A 20387-nucleotide genomic window follows, 5' to 3' on the forward strand; every position below is an offset into this window, starting at 1 on the left:
CCAGCTGATAGATGTACATATTGAAAAGATGTTCAACAATAATTTAAAATAAAAATCAGAAAATACTGGAAACAATGGATTAGGCAGCATGTGTGGCAAATGAAGCAGTTAACATTTCAACCCTGAGACCTCTCATCAGAACTGGGAAAGAGGTTTAAAAAAATATTTTAATATTGTAGGTGTATGGATAGGATAGAGGCAATATGATAAGAGTAGTTCAGTTTACAATGTTGTAAACAAAGTCATCCAGTTGACTGATTAATGGGAACAGTTAAGAGCACAAGAACACAATCAAAGGAACATTAAAGTTGCTGAATGCAGAGCTGTGGGATGCGTCCAGCAGATTCATCTGTGCTGATGGAGAGAAAAACTGAGCCAATATTCAGATCGTCCGGCCAATTCTGATAAAAGAATAGGACTGACTGGAGTGTTCAGGTGCCAGGCATCTGGAAGCAGAGGCTTGCCGCTGCAGATTGATGCAGGTGCTGCACTGCTGCCTTCTGGACTTAGTGTCTTGGATCTTCATGAATAATACTGTACATTATTTAAAAACATTTCAGTGGATCTTTTCTAAAGCTAATAACAATGTTCATACACTTTGTGAATATACTCACTTCTGTACAAGTAGATTCAGATCCTGTGTAAGAATGCAAAGGTTTCACCCAACCATCACTGCTGGTTGGCTGAACAGGAAGGGCTGCAAAAAAACAAAAAACAAATAAGGATTTCCAGAATAATTAAGGGGGACACCACTGGTGTTCCATAATGGCAATGCCCAATCAATTTTAACGGTATCAACTTTAATGAATTAATTAGTGCAATATGTGCAAAAGATACACTTTTTAAATTTAGATTTGAATTGTTTGGTGCTACTTTAATTAAAAATAAGTGCTTGCTTAGATGAATGTTTGTAAATATTCAATCAAATGCAAGGACGTATTTTGCCCTGCTTTAAGCATATGCTTAGCTTATTACTGGATCATCAATTGATCTCTTTTGTTGGTGTATCAGCACATCATTCTCCCCATATCCACTTCCTTGTGCATGAAAGGAAGAGACGGATGGATCCACTGGAACATCATTTACACCTACACAGGCAAGAAAGGTTTTATATTAATCTCTATACCAGCCATGATTGAATGGCGGAGTAGACTTGATGGGCGGAATGGCCTAATTCTGCTCCTATCATTTATGACCTTATGAACACAACTCCCTTCTATACAGTTTCTTCCAAGTGAGTCTTCATACCTTCCTTGTTCATTGGAGGAAAATGTTTTTTTTTTATTTGATACTCTGGCTTCCAATGATTTGTAAAGGACCGATAAATTATATTTCAGTGCCAATTCTATAAATTAGAGCAATACAGCCAGTACACCCACCACATCTCAGTAACAATCTGGAAACAACATCTCAGGTACCATTCTTGGTGAAAGTTAGTTAACTGTTCAGCACCATGACTTTTCATCTGATCTGGAAAAAGTTGGGATGTCATCAATCTAAAAATCCCAATGCTGACACAAAGAACTGCAGAAGTTGGTTTCCAAAAAAAAGACACCAGGTGCTGGACTAACTCAGCAGGTCAGGCAGCACCCCTTGGAACATGAATAGGTGATGTTTCGGTCCCAAACCCTGCTTCAGACTAATGGAGTATGAAGAAGGGTCCCGGCTCAAACGTAGCCTATTCATGCTCTTCAGTGAACCTGCCTGAACCACTCATAAGTGATAGGAGCAGAATTAGGCCATTCGGCCCATCTAGTCTATTCCACCATTCAATCATGGCTGATCTATCTCTCCCTCCAAACCCCATTCTCCTGCCTTCTCCTCATAACAATAGACAATAGGTGCAGGAGTAGGCCATTCGGCCCTTCGAGCCAGCACCACCATTCAATGAGATCATGGCTGATCATTCTCAATCAGCACCCCGTTCCTGCCTTCTCCCCATACCCCCTGACTGTGCTATCCTTAAGAGCTAAGTTACTCTAGCACGTTGTGTCTTTTTTTTTGTTAATATCGATGTTGTTTGATCTGCCATATTCCATAATTTGCTTTAACTTCACACATTCAGCACCTGCAGTATTTTGCTGCTGTTGTATTATCAATCCAAAGGTAATAGCTGTTGATTCACAGAATTGTCACGTGTAATGAGGTCATTCACCCGAGTCCATGCAGCATCTTTGTAAGACCATCCTGCTAGTCCCAATCCAGTGCCCTCTCCTTATGGCCCTGTAAATGTATCCAGCTCCCTTTTGTACACAACAATGGATTTTGCCACCCCTAATATCCCAGGCGATACATTTCAGACCCAAATCATTCGTCACATAAACTGTCAACCCCAAATCAATCACCTTATATCCATGTCCCCAAGTTCTTCACCCCTCTGCCAATGGGAAGTTTATCCTTGCAATCCCTGTTTTAAGGCGAATAACCCCAGCTTCCTCAGTCCATCCACATTACCGAAGTCCCTGGTCCTTGGAATCATTCTGGTCATCTCTTCTGCATCCTTTCCAAAGCCTTTACAACATTCCCAATGTACGCTGCCCTAGTCTAGATGCAATACCCTAGTTGAGTCTTAACCTACATTCTAGAAAGTTTTAGTATGATTCCCTTCCTCTTTTGCTTAATGCTCTTATTTATTGATTGAACAAACACCTGCACCCAGCCAAATTCTGCATGATTCTACATTGATATTCAACTTACGTCCACTGGAGTTCTCCCAGATCTCTGTACCCAGACTGCTGGATGCGGCCTGCACCTTAGAGAAGCTTTCCTCAGTTTGTTCAGTTATTGCATTGGAAATCTGTTGCTTTTTAACAAAACGAGGAGGAATCTTGGATGAAGATGTCCAGCTCTTCTCATTCCGACTTTTGCCTGGTGCCTGGTATAAAAGATAAACTGTGCAAATGAGACCAATTCATATTCCAAACCAATCTTGCTTCAAAAATAAATCATACCCCTTCAAAAAACTGTGTGGCGTGTTCCACGTCCACGGGAAACACAGAAAATAGGTGCAGGAGTAGGTCATTTGGCCTTTCGAGCCAGATTCAATATGATCATGGCTGATCATCCAAAATCAGTATCCCCACTCCTGCTTTTCCCCCAGAATCAAGGGATATGGGGAAACCTGCTTCCAATCACTCCCCCCCCCCCCCCACCAACCCATCAACATCAACACTTCACACTGCCTTAGGGCCACTGATATCCCAGTCATTTTCTCTTTTCCCCTCAGATACGAAAGATTGAAAGCATGTACTATTGGATTCAAGGACAATTTCTCCCCCACTGTTATCAGACTCTTGACGAGACTTCCCATATGCTTGGGATGAATTTCCCATCTTTGATCCTGATATTGGAATTAGCTTCTAAAACTATTCTCCTTCAAAAAGTTTTTTTTAAATTTACTTATTGGACCAGAATTTATTTGTTGTCTAATATTATGCAACATAGCTTACTGTCAAATCTAATAATGTGCTTATTACACAAAATATACTATAATCATGCAAATTATATCTTAAGCATACTGAATGAAAAAGATTAAAAATCTCAAAAAGTTTGTACAAATGGTGTTATGCCTAAGCTATCTAACTGCAAAATTTATTTTGAGTAACTTTGCAAATAAGACATTTATTTGACAATGACTACTTACTGCATAGAAACGGATGCATTTACCTGCAATGTTTGCTCTTTCTTCCTACGCTCCTCTTCAAGCAAACGACGGTGTTTTTTTGAGATTACTTCAGTAAAACCATCATTTACAGTGGACACAGATGGTTGTTCCTCCACTGCTACAGCTGGGTGATCATCAATAATGACAACACCTTAAAGAAAATAAACCATCAGAAAGCCCCCACAGATGTACTAAATATTGCATAGATGGCTGTGAAAAACACAGAAATGTTCTCATGAATGGCAACACCAAACAAGTTTCCTTTGCAGCATGGGAAACATTTGAACACAGCTTTTAGGTTACATTTTTTATAGTTTAGTCAGAAATAACTGCCTTAAGCAGTTCTTGCATGGCGAGTGAAAGGTGCCTCAAATGCTCTGCCGGGGGGGGGGGTAAAAGCAGATACAATAACAACTTTTAAGAAAAATTTAGACAAACATGAACAGATTTGGAAAATTGACTCCTAATTTTTTTTACAATGCAACAATAACATTTCAAATGTGCTGTAAAGCACTTTGACAAGTCCAGGAACATTGCACAAATAAACATTATTTCTCACTATGCTTAAAAACTTGTAGAAAAACATAAAATGAAGATATATTTAAGACTCACAGTGAATCAATAGGAACATTGTAGAGGTGAGAGCTAATTCTGATGATGCACATAAATCAGTCCTATGTCTGTTACATATTTGCACCCTTATCTCCATGTTTATGCTAAATGCACCTGCATATCAATATATCTGCACTTACTTGCATAATTGTTTAAATCAAACTGGGCCAAGGCATCAGTCTTCTCTTTTGATTTTTTCACACCAGGTTTCACATCCTTTTCCTTCTTTTTATTTGATGCATCCTTCACTGCAATTTGTACAGCTGCTGGGTCATTCGGAACCACCCGCTCGACACAATACACTGTGTTGACACTCCCTCCATTCACTGCTATCTGATCACACAGTTGTTCTTCTACATACCTAAAATCAAAAGATTAGTGAAGATTTGGCACAAATGCCCATTTTTTCCTTAGCACCAATATGTAACATACTCAATCCTCTGACTGGCTGGATGACCTAATTTCCTTGTGAGTAATGGCACAAAGTAGCAGTTTAATAAACACTGATGAGCCAAAACATTATGACCATCTGCCTAATGTGCTGTTGCTCCTCCATGTGCTGCCAAAACAGCGCCGACCCGCCGAGGCATGGACTCTACAAGACCCCTGAAGGTGTCCTGTGGTATCTGGCACCAAAACATTAGCCGCAGATCCTTCAAGTCCTGTAAGTTGCAAGGTGGATCTGCCGTGGATCGGACTTGTCGATCCAGCACATCCCACAGATGTTCAATCGGTTTGAGATCTGGAGAATTTGGAGGCCAGGGCAACACAGTGAACACTTCATCATATTCCTCAAACCATTCCCGAACAATGTGTGCAGTGTGGCAATGCGCATTATCCTGCTGCAAGTGGCGACTGACATCAGGGAATACCATTGCCATGAAGGGGTCTTGTAGAGTCTGCAACGATGTTTAGGTAGGTGACACGTGTCAAATTGACGTCCACAAGAATGGCCGGACCCAGGGTCGGTTTGTGGTTTTTCCCTCCTCGGACCACTGCCAGTAGGTACTCACCACTGCTGACCGGGAGCACCCCACAAGCCTTGCCGTTTCAGAGATGCTCTGACCCAGTCGACTGGCCATAACAATTTGGCCCTTGTCAAAGTCGCTCAGGTCTTTACTCCTGCCCATTTCTCCTGCATCCAACACATCAACTTCAAGAACTGACTGTTCACTTGCTGCCTAATATATCCCACCCCATGACAGGTGCCATTGTAACAAGGTAATCAATGTTATTCACTTCACCTGTCAGTGTTCATAATGTTTTGGGTCATCGGAATATCATCTCATGAGCTGGTTGGTAAAGAAATCAAGGCTGGTACAGGGACACCTTTGTTACAGAAGCTCAGTACTGTTATCCATCTGACAGGAGAGCAGGAGAAGTGAATGAGACTACTGTATCCGCTGTAACCCAGACTTTCCAGGTGAGGCAGAGGTTCACCTGCACCTCCTCCAGCCTCATCTACTGTATCCCCTGTTCCAGATGTCAACTTCTCTACATCGGCGAGACCAAGCGCAGGTTCAGCGATCGTTTTGCTGAACACCTCCGCTCAGTCCATCTTAACCTACTTGATCTCCCGGTGGCTCAGCACTTCAACTCCCCCTCCCATTCCCAATCTGACATTTCTGTCCTGGGCCCCCTCCATTGTCAGAGTGAGGCCCAGCACAAATTGGAGGAACAGCACCTCATATTTCGGTTGGGTAGTTTACACCCCAGCGGTATGAACATTTACTTCTATAACTTCATAGAGTCCCTGCTTTCCCTCTCTATCCCCTCCCCCTTCCCAGTTCTCCCACTAGTCTTCCTGTCTCCTACTACATTCTATCTTTATCCCACCCCCTCCCCTGACATCAGTTTGAAGAAGGATCTCGACCCGAAATGTCACCCATTCCTTCTCTCCCGAGATGCTGCCTGACCCACTGAGTTACTCTAGCATTTTATGTTTACCTTCGAAGTGAACGAGACCACAGTTTGGAACTTAGGGCCTTTGGAATGAGGGAGTAACAGCAAAAAAAATTAAAGTAACATATGCTCTATAGGAAAATGTTAATTCGACACCATTTATTTTCTGAACAGCAACTTTTTTTACTATTTACTCTGAAGTATTTGAAGAGACACAAACATTATATTTTGAAGTACACTATCAGTTTAAAACTGTGCTATTCTTGGAGCCCTGTATATATTGGCAATATATTCAAGCTTTTAAAGATGACTTTTGAGAAGGATGAACTAAAACCAGTTAATAATCAGTCAAATAACTTTTAGTTAATGTTCCCAAGCTGGATGTTCCCAAGCAGGCAAAGTCTTAAAGAAAGAGTGGCAAATGATTGTGTGTATCAAGTTGCTCTCTCAAATGTCAAATTCATTTACCTTTTGCTTCGTGATGGTTGCCCGGATGCCTTTTCAGTTCTGGGACCGGTCCCGTTAGTCTTTGGAGATTTTCCTCCATAGCCTGGATTTGCTCTGCGGTTTTGCCTATCAATTGGGCGCTGGCTAGAGAAGCTGCGTTTAGCTAATTCCTTTCTCTGCCCAAGTCCAGTATCTGCCACATCTACTTCAGGAGTCAGGTTATTTTGCGATGCTCGGTTCTCTCTTTCTCGCCTCTCAGTAAAGTCACTGCTTTCAGAAGCAGTTTCCCACTCCTCATTTGCTTGGTCAGAGGAATTTTGATTGGAGAGATCTGGTGACTTATTTCCAGCCACAAGGGAGGCCATTTCTTGATCGTCTGTTCTTGTGATCGTGTTAGCAATATAATTGTCTACGGGAACAGGCACATCATTGTTTATTTCAGTGGCCGCATCTCTTTCTTGTTTGAGCCGCCTGAATCGTGGAGGTTTGTCCTGTCGAGGTGGTCTCCTTCTCCTTGGCGGCATATCCATTGATCGCTCCCTTTTGGGTGGTTGATCCTCTGTGGCCGAAATTCCAGAAAAAGAGATCTTGTCTGCAACTTCATTTTCCTCTCCAGCACTTTCTAGTGCCACCTCCAAACCCCTGTTAAGCACTTTTGTAGATTCCTTCAGAGGCTGCCTTTTAGGTAGCATCAAGGAAGTTGAAACATCACCATTTAGTTGATGGGTACCATTTAGCTTGAACATTGCCGTTCTGTTTTGCCTTGAAGGAATTCCACGAGGAGCAAAGTTGCGCCCTCTCCCAGAGTTACTCAACCGAGGAGGTAGCGCCCTCTCAAACATTTTTGATGGGCCCCTCTCATCTTCCATTTCACCAATTGTATGCCCATCAGGTATCCTCTTGGTTCTCCTTAAAGAATCTTTGAACATATTCTTCCCCTCTCTGTCGGAATATGCTGCCTCAATCGTGGCCTCATTGCCAGCTCCCGTTCCCCTCTGTCTCCGGCGCTTTGGTATATCTTCATATTCAGACTCCTCACTTCGTGTCTCACTGGCATTTCGACGCCGGTTGGGGTACTTTTGGCTATCTTCCAATGAATTACCATAATCTTTAGGATTCTGCCGATTTCCTCTGCTGTAGTTGTTGTAAGAGCTTCTGATCTCACCAACTCTGCCAGAAAGATCTCCTCGGCCTCTACCCCTGCCTCGCCCTTGGCCTCGATTGCTGAAATTTTGTTGATCATCACCTTCAATCCAGTTTCCTCTCTGTGGTGGGGGAAAATCAATGTTGTCTTTATTGATCGGTCTAACATCCCATGCTTTATTCTCCTTTCTTGGTGGTTTCTCTATTTCCCAGTCAAATTTAGCCGGAGGCACTGGTGAGACAGTCAATTCTTTATGCCTAATGTTCAAACAGGAAATGGAAGTTTGTGAAGAAGGTGCCATGCCTCCATTAGTTTTCATCACCTTACCCTCAGTCTTTATCTGTTCTACTTTATTCTGAGTATTTTTCTGAACAGATTCCAATTTAACTTTCTCTGTCTCTTCATTCTTTTCAGTCTTGAGGTCTTTAAGGACGGGTTTTTTAATTGGTCCCGATCTTCTACCTATCATTTTCCCTACTGTCTCACGACGATCAACATGATTTCCTTTTAGAGGTTCCCACTGAGTTGCAGGTTTGGACTCTACCGTTGACAAATTATCAGTCTGCCATATTTCCGCCCGAAAGACTTTCTCCTCTCTGGTGTCTTCATGTTCATCAATCTTAGGGCTCAAATGCTCTTTTGGATGTACATAATCCCAGGTGTGAGACATGATCTCTTCAATGTTTTCAGCGGGCTTTGATGCCTCAGTACTGTCTCTTGAAGACAAATTCAGCCCTATTTGCTCAGACTCTGATGAGAAGAGTTCTTTATGAAGTAACTGAGGATTTGTTTGATGTTGGAAGAGAACATCCCTTCCAAGTACCGTTGACATATTTGGAACCACCTCAGGTCTTTTATCTTTTATTAGTTCAGTCTGTGATTCTAAACGAACTATATTTAGCAATTTGTCTGCTGGTGCAACTCTATACTCTTCAATCTGTTCCTCAAATGGATCTCTTTGTATCTTCATGGTCGGCTGGGAAATTAGATCACCCCTCACAGGTGGAGTAGGAAGTCTTTCATTCCTGTAAGAAAGAATATTGGGGAATTAATTACACTTTCATTTGTTCCCATTTCAGAAAATATTAATGCTGGTTAAGGACACTCACCTAGCACACCTCTCTTCTGCAGCACAATCCTCCTGCGATCTCTGACTGTTTAACATAAAAGTCCTGTTTTGAGCAGTTGAGTAGTCATCGTGACTCCAACTTAACTGTGGTTCTGTGGGTGGAGTTCTTTTTGCGTGTAACAGTATAGGGGACCTTTCTTGTTGCTCAGTTCCTGAAGTAATATTGTCTGAATGATCGGGACGCATCACAGGCTTCATCATTCCTACAAACAAATTAAAAATAGATGATCTAATTGACTGAAAATTAGTTGTACATTATCTACACCCTCCAACTTAACTGTTGAACAGAAACACAGGTACACAGCTTTTGTTAAAGTTTCAGAAATGATTTATTTACATTTACGAGGGAGGCATGGTGGCGTAGTGGTAGAGCTACTGCCTTACTGCGCCAAAGACCCGGGTTTGATCCTGACTACAAGGGCTTGTCTGTACGGAGTTTGCACGTTCTCCCCATGACCTGCGTGGGTTTTCTTTGAGATCTTCGGTTTCTTCCCACATTCCAAAGACATACAGGTTTATAGGTTAATTGGCTTGGTGTAAATATAAATTGTCCCTAGTATGTGTAAGACCAGTGTTAGTGTGTGGGAATCGTTGGTTGGTGCGGACTCGGTGGGCCAAAGGACCTGTGTTTGCGCTGTATCTCTAAACTAAACTACACAAGGTGTAGTGGGTGACTGGGATGCGTTACCAAAGTTGCTGGCGGAGGCAGATATGAAACTAGCGTTTAAGTGGCTGCCAGATGGGCACATGGATATGCAGGGAATGGAGGGATATAGAAAACACGCAGGCAAAGGAGAATAGTTTAACTTATCATCCTGTTCCGCACGGACACTATGAGCCAAAGGGCTTGTTCCAATGCTGTATTGCTCAATGTTCTATGTTAAGGACCTTACGACGTCCCATTAAATCAAACCTACTATCAATGGATGAGAGGGAGAAGGCAGATAAATAGGCACTTGCTCCTGTGCGTTATATTCATGGACTGGAGATTGGACAGCAGCTTGCCAGCTAGTCTGGTTGCAATTGATGGGTGGTCCACATTGGCATGGTGCGCAAAGGATATCAGTTGATACGATCTACATTCTCTCCACAACATAAACAGTTGTTCCTGATCGAATGTGTGATCAACAAACATGACTTTGAGTTCTACAATATTAGTCACATGGCACCATCAAAGATCACTCAAAAACATTACAGACTAAAAATGAACTAAAGATAATTTCTACTCAATGGTACAAAAGGCTATAACTAATCAAATATATCTGCACTTAACGAATGATTAACAAGGCTCTGGTGGGAAAGTGCAAAAATCAATTTTGTTCAACGGGAGAAAATAGCTCAAAATTGAATTTGCTCTGCAACTTACCAGAGGAAAGAACACCTGATGGGTAAAAGTCAATTGGTGCCCTCCCTGGGGTCAGTCGAGGATCCATATAAGAAGGCATCATCATCCAGCGAGGGTCATAGCCAAGCATGTGTGGAGGAGGTGGGCCGACTGGACTTGGGTAGACATGTCTCTGTGTGTGGGAATGTGGAGGTGCAACTGGTGGTGGTATTAAAGACCCTTGCTGTTGTTGCTGCCTTTGCTGCATCTTTAACAGCTGTTCCTAATTGCACACATGCGGAAAAGGGAAAGACAAATATTAGAAATGTTAGCTTTTCAAGTTACATCCTTACTAATTTGCACATCAGATTCTCTCTTTGTAAAGGCTCACATTGCCCTGCACAAAGAATGTAATCCCATCCAAAGTCAGAATCATACAGCATAGACACAGGCTCTTTAGTCCACCTTGTCCATGCAGACCAGCTATACTCATCCCATTAAACAGCATTTGATCCATAGCCCTCAATGCCTTCAATAGGTCCAACCTTTCTAGCCTCTCGTGATAGAACAATAACATTTTCCTAATATGTGCAATGCTATTCCGTCATCCTGTGGACTTTGCTAGTACGAGACCAGCAGATTTTCTGGATCACTGGATGTTAATCGTATTACTACTCAAACACACTTTTATTTCACTTTTCCTTTACATATTATACAATCATAATAATTTCCAAGTGATCCTAGTGAGTTTACCAGTGTTCAGAAGGATGCAGAATGGAAAAATAAGCATTGCAGGTATGCGAGTAGCTTACATCACACAGATGCAATATTTATTTGTTGATGAGGGGGAAAGTTTAAAGGTTTGCAACACAAACAGTTTGTTTACACAGGTGCTTGGAACAAGTTGCCAGGGGAAGCAGTAGAAGCAAATAGCAATTTAGACACATGAACAAGCAGCGAATAGTAGGATACGGACCATGGATTGGCAGATAGGATTAGTTACACTGGCATCTTCGTTGGCACAAACATAATGGACTGAAGGGCCTGTTCCTGTGCTGCAATGTTCTATATTCTAAGATTGACCTATGCCTTTTGGGAATTACGAAACACTCCTACACACAAAGGGCAGCAGAACTTACCATCTCTTTTCTGTAGATGGTAAGTGATGTTAGGACAATTGATACATAAAAACTATTCAGCCCTTTGAACTATTCTCTCATTCAATATCACAGATGATTCTCTATTACAATATCATTTTTTCCCTCTTTTCCCACACATTTTTTACGTTAAAAATCTGAGACCAATTTTGTTATGAAAGGATGTAGGTCACAGATTAGCCATAATCTCACTGAATGACTGTAGGCTCTAGGGTAATCAACTTATTCATGATCATATTTCCAACCTGAACTCATTGCAGCAACTCCTGAGCAGTTGTCTATTTTTATTGATAGCTACCTGTTGTTGTCGCTGGAACCTAGGCGGCAGGGTCTTGTGGAACTTGTTGTAGTTCTGAATTGGCAGCGTGGGCTCATTCCCCTGCATGTTGTTGTCATCATCACTTTCAGCACTGACAACAGGGATTTCTTTTTTCACCTTGTCCTCGGCAGGGAGTTCCACAGTCAGTTCACGTTTTTCTGAAATTCATCCCAGAAAAATCAATTGTTAGTTCAGAGATCCAATAAATAACATGATTACTATAAAACTAGCAGAGGCAACAACAAAGAAAGACAAACTGCTGGAGAAACTCTGCGGGTCTGGCAGCATCTCTGGAGAACATGGATATGAAGTTTTAGGTCGGGTCCCTTTATCAGACTGGTGAAGGTCTAAATAAGGGTCCTGACTCAAAACATCATTTATCTATGTTTGTCAGATATGCTGTCTGATCCGCTGAGTTACTGCAGCACTGTGTGTCTTCATTGTAAACCAGCATCTGCAGCTCCATGTGTCTGGAGGCAAGAACAATATTATTCACATTAGTATTCGAATAACCTGTTTATTCTTCCTACTACAGTAAGAATATCAGGAAATATATATTGTTAAATGTCATTGCTTTTTTAATTCGTAAAATGAACTTAAACATCATTACTACCACCATCCTCGCCATTTAAATTCTTCAAAGGATGTTCTAAATCCCTTGCTGCAGCAACTAGTCTTTGTTGGTGTTATTTTGAATTGGACTCTAAAAAATTCTCCTTTGTTCATCTTGGTTTCTCCTTTCTGCTCCCAGTGGCAGGAGTTAATGACCCATGGAGGTTTCTCTGAACATTTCTCAAACTTACCCAACTGAATGTCCCCTGGGGCCACCCTTCTTAACGTCTAGGTTTCCTGGTTGGAAATCTGCTTGCCCTGCAAAGTGTCTTATGTAAAGATTGCTTTAAATCTAGACGAAAACATCTGAGGTTTGACTATAATGTCAAGCATAAAATAATCAATCTGTCATGGCAAACTCTAAGATTCTTTTCGAACACTGGTCAATGAAGTTGGTATGAACTTATGTGGACTTTTTTCATGCAAGTTCCAAACTTCTCTCTCTGCTATTTCTCTATTGATTAGCTCACGTTTAATGAACATGTTTAACAGTTATCCAATTTAATTATCGTTAAAATGCTTCTTGCAATTACAGGACAAAAAGCAATGCAGGATTTGATGGATCCTGATTCTACATATACAATCATACCAAGTTTACTTAGAGAATAAAAAAAGGTTACAGATTTTACAAAATCTATCGATAAATTTACGTATTTTCCTTAAAAGTCATGGTTTTAGTACAAATTGCTTTAAATACAATTCCTTGGTTACTAACTGCACCTTTTGGTAAGCTCTGCTTGATTTCGGTGAAGGGCTTCTGCTGTGTAGACAGAGGTACATAGTCCTTGCTCTCCTTAGTTTCAACATTGTCTTTTTTCTGTATGTCAAATTTAACAGAGTTCTCTATCACTCCACGTTTTTGATCGAGTTTCTTTAGTTTTTCAGCGCAAGCAGCTAGTCTCTCTTCCTGAGCCCGTCGCTCCTCTTCTTCGCGCCTTCTCCTGACTCGCTCCAATGCCTCAGAACGTTCATTGGTGCCAGATGTTGACCTCTGTCGCCACACTTCATCTTTCTCAACATGAGAGTCTGGCCACCTATTACCTCCAGTCAATTTTTGGAAGACGCCAACCTGAACAGAGAAACAGAAAATATAAAATTTCACTACTAGTCAAACTAAAGCTCTGTTGGTTCTATAGGGCTCCAAAGCACAATAATCTATCCAGACTTTGTCCATTTGGGCTAATCAAACATATCCCAAAGCAGCCCGAAACAAACCCGGAAATATCTAAATTGTATTGTTCATATGAATGGCATATATATGTAGGGTGGTCTTTCTGCAACTATAGAAGACGTTGATGAGACCACACCTGACTGCACAGGTTTCAGTTCCAACCATTAGTTTCACTCAACTTATTTAAGGAGGGATATTCTTTCACTAAAAGCAGATCAGAGAAGTTTCAACAAATTGATTCAAGGGATATCTTATGTATATATACATGAATATGGAGCAGGAATGGGCAACTTCGCCCCTCAGGCTTGCTCTGCCATTAAATCAGATTACGGTTAAACTTATTATAACTTCAACACCTCATTCCTATCCACCCATAGCGGCATTTCCCTGCTTATCAAGCATCTACCTAGCTCTGCCTTGAAATCATTCAAAGACTATACTGCCACTGTCGTGGAGTAAGAGATTCCAATAAATACGACCTCCTGTGGAAAAAGGTGAGGTAGTTTAGGACAAGAGGAGGCTTTAATGAAACATTTAAGATTCCTCTGCCAGGATCTGAACCTGAGAGAATGCTTCTTCTCTAGTTAGGACCACAGGTTCACAATATTCTTTTCTCGTCACAGAGTTGTCATTTATTTTCTTTCACGTATTTATCCAACTTGCATTTGAATGCTGTAATCGAATGTCTCCATGAGCACCTGTGGCCATTCCTTACAGATCCTAAACACTCACTGGGTAAGAATATTTTTCTTATTACTTTTGGTTCTTTTTATCAAGTCTTCTACACTTCATGGTCGGCGTGGACTGGTAGGGCCGGACAGGCCTGTTTCCATGCTGTAGTTATATGTTATATGTTATATGTTATGTCCTCTGGTTCTTGGGCTTTCTACCAATAGGAACAATTTCTCACTATCTCTCTGCCTGCACCCTTAATCATTTTAAATACAGATCTTTCTGTGAGCTCCTCTGTTCCAAGGATAACAATCTAGCTGCTTCAGCCTATTCACATAACTGAAGTATCTAATTCCTGGACTAGTTTTTGAGTTTAATTGTCATATGTACCGAAAACACAATGCTTAAATTCTTACTTGTAGCAGGACAACAGGTCTATAAACACAGAAACTTAAATCCTCGTGCTCATCTCCATTTACACTGTTCATGACAGTGTTAAGAATCTATACCATTTCGAATTAAAACCCTACAGTAATAATCAAGGAGGATCTAGCACAAATGGAGATGTTGTGCAAAACTGTTGTAAAATGGCCCTTGCAACTAGAAATTCAATTTGGATGAATAAACAAAACAGGCGATTAACTGAAAATACCCGTGTCTCAGTAGAATTTAAGCTCCAACGTGGCTCAGTATCTTGTAGGCCATGGCTTGGTTGGCTGGAAGATAATGCGTTACCCCAAATGGATTCACCACATATGGAGGGTTCCACCTTTGCTTCAAGCTTAGCATTTAGAGATTGTTGGCGTGCCATTTTCATATCCCTTTCCCTAGAGAGTGTAAATGCATTTGAGGGTTAATATAATGCTTAACGTCAATGTTAATGCTGCGAATCACACAACTCAAATATAACAAAGCAGTTACAACAAAAGGGCCTCTAATCATCATTAAAGATGAATTAATACACATACCTGGAAAACAATTTAAATCTGTGAAGGTGCCATCAGAAAGTAACAGATGAAATATGATGTGCAATGCAGAAGGGCATCATTGGTGATATTACCCTGGGTTATTTTAGCACAGTCAGAGGGGTACAAACCCAATTTGAGAATAATCAATAAAAATTTCGGGTAGCAATCACCGCAGCCTTGGTGTTGCAAAATATATCAAAATATATCGAGAAATGGGAGTTTTGGAAATGAAATTATAATTTGTGAGGGGTGAAAATGACATAGATTTAAAGGAAGGGGAAAACCTATGTGGACAAGGAACCAGTACATCATGTCTGTTGGGGTGGGGCCACTGAGTTGTTGGCAGTTTAGTACATAGGGGGATATGGTTGTACATCACTGAATATTAAATGCTTTGGGGTGTCCTGAGATCACGAGGCATTAAAATTAGAGCTTTTACTTTTAAAATCCAGACTAGCTAATGACCCAAGAACATTTACATACACTCAGTATCCAAAAGTAATCATGCTTTCTGATTGCAATCACTATTCCAGGTATACACACCATTTTTCTTTCTTCTCTCTTGCGGTCTCTTCATCATCATCATCACTGAACTTAAGCTTTTCTGAATAATCCACTTCCTCATGTTCACCTGATTAGAATTAAAAATTACTGAATAATGGATCAGAACCTCACATTACAGGAACTAAACATCCAAATTCAAATACGCACAATAAAACCCACACCATAGAGGGAGGGGCTTGACAAATATCTAATAAGTTTATTCCTAAATACAGACAACTCCCATGTTATGGCCGTCAGTGATCAGAAATTCATCCTTACATGATTCACAAACACTACCCAAAAATTTGGGATATGGAGAAAATTCACTCAAGGAAATTTTGTGAGAAAAAAATTAAATAAACTTTTTTTTAAAACTCGCTATTCTTGATACATGCGCAGATGAAGCAGCTTCACATATGGAAAATCATGGAACAGGCAGTTTTCTATGAATGCAACCCCCCCCCCCCCCAATACAATCAGTTTATCTGTACCATTTTTCATGCTACACCATGGAAAAGCAAACAATGTATATGGAAGACAATCCAGGAAAAGGCGCATTGTAGATAAATTCAGAGACAACTCTAAGAACTCATTAAGTTTTCAAATCGGGAGTTAGGCAATATTGATTGGATAACCACACTCTTAAAGTATAGCAAGAGCATGGCTCTATATTTCTGAACCACCATGTTTTAAATAAGTAAGGCAAAACACTGACGGATATAACTAAATTACCATCAGTATTTAGAACTCTCGTAACTATTGTCCACTTTGTCAATAATTGTTGTAATAACTAAAATGAATTGCATTCAGCTCAAATAATGGAGCTCATTCAATTTTTTAAATAATCTGTTTTGAAACAAATGGCATAGTTGTACAATGCTCTCACCAGCCCATCCATCTTCAGTTTCAATGTCCAGCTGATCCAGTTCTTTCAGGTCATCAGGATTAATGATGGCAGGTCGATCAGCAGATTCACCTTGTCGCCGGACAGGCCTGACGGGGCGCGTTGAACGAGTAACACCACGAGGATATCTGTAAATAACCAGAATGAGAAGTAAGGGTGGGGCCATGTATGCAACTTTGCTCAAACTGCATTACTTGTTAGAGACAATAAAAATAAAGCATCTGCGGGCTTTAAGGAAGCAAAAGTGAAGGATCCAAACAAGGTCAGCATCTCACTACAGTGATCAATATTACTAAGAACTGAGCTTAGATTAAAAGAGCCGTGCCTCTTGGATAGATTGTCTCAAAGTCTATCACTGTAAATATTCTTAAAGTTATCATTCCATTTATAAATTTTCACTATAATGCAATTGACTCTTTTTAGTATGCCCTGAGTTTTTTTCAAGAGAATGAACCATGTTTAATGGATTTCCTCCCACACTCCAAAGACGCACAGGTTTGTAGGTTAATTGGCTTTGTATAAAAATGTAAATTGTCCCTAGTGTGGTGTGTGTAGGATAGTGTTAATATGCAGGGTTTGCTGGTCAGCATGGACTCGGTGGGCCGAAGGGCCAGTTTCTGGGCTGTATCTCTAAAGACAAATGGTTGATCAAGTTACGAATTTTCACCCAATTAAATCCTTCTCAAATAACTTAACCCCTACTGAAAGAGGGATGCTGGTACAAATTTAAATAACATAAAATATTTTGTATAACCAATGTGTTTATTGGTTAAACAAATATTAAATTTAAGGGGGATTCTAATTTTCCCAGAGTTAAAAATGGTGTCAAATAATTACTAGTTATATTTCATAATTAAGGTACAACATATTAACATTCAATATAAACAGCAGAGATTGCATAGATCCTTACTTAATTGGCTCAGGTGGCTGGAACGGATACTGTAAAGATCCCTGTGGATCATGTGCAGGGATCGGCTGAGGTTGTGATTGCGGTGGGCACATCTGTAGGGGGAAAACAAATTAGATACTGGCAACAAGATGATTAACAGAGCGAAGAATAAGCAACTTTCATCACTAAAACACCAAGTCCTTAATTACAACATCCATCATCCTGTGAACACCACCCACCCTCCTCAACCAATAGTTGAGCCCATCTAACACTACACCCACAACCATCAACAGAATTCCCATCCGAAAGAACCACCTCTACCCCTGCCAGGAACCACTCAAACCCTGCCACCCGGCCCAGCCCACAAAAGCTTACATGACCATGAAATCTTCAAGGATAAATATCAACCTATCAATAGTAACCATAACCATCTGCCTGAGAAAGAACTACTGGTTCGTCAGGAGTAACATAACACTGATCCATCAAGCATAAACGTAACTTCCCTATCCAATGGAGGGGAACGTCAACCTAATTGCAGACGGGTGAATAAATTCTTAACTCCACAAGGGAACGGGTGTCAGGGATTATGGGGAAAAGGCAGGAGGCAGCCGAATGGCCTAATTCTGCTCCTATCACTGATGAACTTATGAACATAATTTTGACACCAAGGGCAAAATTACATGGCCACAGGAAAAGAAAAGGAAACATTATCTCATGACCTCCCCATAGTCTCACAGATGATGGACGTCTACTAGGGCAGCTGGTCTTTTCTTTATGCTGATATTATCTGTAGATTTTATAAATGCTGTTCACTAATGTTTATATCCTTATTCATTTGTCAAAAAACGGAATAGTGTTATATGTAAAAACTTTGTATTCAATAACACTGTGCCAATTATGATAATTTAGCAATGGCCTTCAACAACTTGCAGCAAGTTTCTGAATCTTCTCCCCCTCAGTTCCACTGCAATCTTACATAAATTAACTCGAAGGGAGACACAAGATGCTGGAGTAACTCAGCAGGTCAGGCAGCATCTCTGGAGAGAAGGAATGGGTGACGTTTTGGGTCGAGACCGTTCATCAGACTGACCCGAAACGTCACCCATTTTTTCTCTCCAGAGATGCTGCCTGGCCCGCTGAGTTACTCCAGCATCTTGTGTCTACCTTAGATTTAAACCAGCATCTGCAGTTTTCTTTCCTATAAATTAACACGAGTCGTGCATCACCAGAAACATAGAAGATCTGCAATCAACTTACAAATGTAGGCAGCATATCACGGTAGGTGGCTGGGAACTGGTGAGACCCAGCCTGCAGCAAAATTCCCGATCCTCTCCTCAGCGGAGTAGCAGGCCGCAGGGAAGGTTCCTTTGGCTCACTTGATGACACTGGTATATTTACTGGATCATCTTGGCATGAGGTTTTGGCTTCTACCTCTGGTGGTGATGTAGTTGATGTGGCTGCAGGGTTTAGGTTTCGACCACCACCCTCCCTCCAAATGGCAACATCTGCAAAAAACAATGTAACAAAACCGCTATAGTGTGGATTTCAAGTCACAAATGGAGCCAATAAAATAAAGTTACCAACTAGGATGGAAATTAATCATAATACTGTGAAAATAATGAGGTCCTTGGACAAACTAATTACTTTACAAATTAATTAGGTTTATTTTTACAAATGCATACATGCTTTCGTCAAAAGAGGAACAACTGCGAAGGCTGGATGTGTTTTCAACGTCCTTATTAATATGAGAACTATTGATTTCAAAGTAATTACATTTGACAGCCTGTCATTGGAAAATTGATCATGGGAAAATTGTGGAGTTTTAAAAAAAAATTTACACTTCCAGAATTTAACCAAAAAAATCAAAATCAACACTAGATTTGCGACTACAAAATAAACAATAAAATACTGCCTCAACCATGAGCAAGTCAATACATTTATCATGCTATTATGTGGGCAGCATAGTGGAGCATCAAGTAGAGCTGCTTCTTCAGTTTTTGCAACCCCGGTTCAATGTTGACCTTTGGTGTTGTCTGTGTGGAATTTGCATTCTCCCTGTGTATCTTAGAAGCTGAAACTAATTTTCCTCTTCCCTGTGGAAGCTGGAGAACCCCACCCTCCATACTCAGCATTTTTTCAAACACTCTATGCAGTCCATAAGGCTTTTCCAGTGCATGTTTGTGCAGAAGTCTAGCTCCTCCATATACTTAGTGTGCCTTACTTTGTGGGCGGAGGCTTGGTCCTGGCCCATATGATTGACCTGTAGTGTCCTTTTCTTTTCCATCCTTTTCCTGGTCTACGGCTGCTTTCAATGTTGGAAATTCCTCGTGAGAGAATGGTAACTGCTTGTTTAACACCTTTGCGCCTAAATCAAACAGCAAAAATGGAATTCTCAATCAGACCACAGGCATGTTTATCACATTTTATATAACAAAAAATGCCTGCTTTTTAATGCCGAGCAATGTTGACCATCAATAGCTATTGAATTGGAGCAAATAGCTTCAGAACCAAAACAAAATGGTTTATATTACAGCAAAGTGGCAAAATGCTGCAGCAACTGATTAAGAGCATAAGGGGGCACGGGAAAGAATACAAGGGAGAAAGTAGCTGTTGGGATCAGATAGGAGTGAAGAAGAATTTTTGTTTAAACCTATTGCACAAGGGGACAGGTAATTTAGAAGGTCAAGCAGGGGTTTAATGAACAGGAGACTTAGCAAAGAAAAGGAAAAAGGATTTAATTTGGGAATTAATGGAGCATTCTCAGATATTTCAACATAAGCTGCAATCAGATCGTCCTTTGCCTTAAGGTGGTAACAGCTCGCCTTCAGAGCTTTTGACTGAAAACCAGTTTCCCTGATATTTTTCTCAAACCCGCTAAACATTCTATTGCTATCAGAACTACTGGCAGAAAGATCCAGAGAAGGTTCCAG

General features: G+C 40.7%; 1 protein-coding gene across 2 annotated transcripts in view; it reads right to left on the reverse strand.

The window, feature by feature from the left end:
- Window positions 1–20387, reverse strand: part of prrc2b (proline-rich coiled-coil 2B) — a 60876-nt gene that overhangs the window by 24142 nt on the left and 16347 nt on the right. For both annotated transcript variants that reach the window (XR_013549193.1, XM_078426110.1), the window contains exons 6-20: window positions 19679–19822; window positions 18715–18962; window positions 17479–17570; window positions 16551–16696; window positions 15665–15752; window positions 14806–14980; window positions 13031–13379; window positions 11678–11856; window positions 10265–10505; window positions 8879–9101; window positions 6647–8794; window positions 4417–4637; window positions 3667–3815; window positions 2698–2875; window positions 615–697 (exon numbers count right to left, since the gene is read on the reverse strand). Coding sequence is in view for 1 of the 2 variants with exons in the window: in XM_078426110.1 (XP_078282236.1) it covers window positions 615–697; window positions 2698–2875; window positions 3667–3815; window positions 4417–4637; window positions 6647–8794; window positions 8879–9101; window positions 10265–10505; window positions 11678–11856; window positions 13031–13379; window positions 14806–14980; window positions 15665–15752; window positions 16551–16696; window positions 17479–17570; window positions 18715–18962; window positions 19679–19822 (4664 nt within the window). In the remaining variant the exon portion in view is untranslated. The remainder of the gene's footprint in view (window positions 1–614; window positions 698–2697; window positions 2876–3666; window positions 3816–4416; window positions 4638–6646; window positions 8795–8878; window positions 9102–10264; window positions 10506–11677; window positions 11857–13030; window positions 13380–14805; window positions 14981–15664; window positions 15753–16550; window positions 16697–17478; window positions 17571–18714; window positions 18963–19678; window positions 19823–20387) is intronic.

The sequence above is a fragment of the Rhinoraja longicauda genome, chromosome 31, assembly GCF_053455715.1.
Source record: "Rhinoraja longicauda isolate Sanriku21f chromosome 31, sRhiLon1.1, whole genome shotgun sequence".
Lineage (NCBI taxonomy): Eukaryota > Metazoa > Chordata > Chondrichthyes > Rajiformes > Arhynchobatidae > Rhinoraja > Rhinoraja longicauda.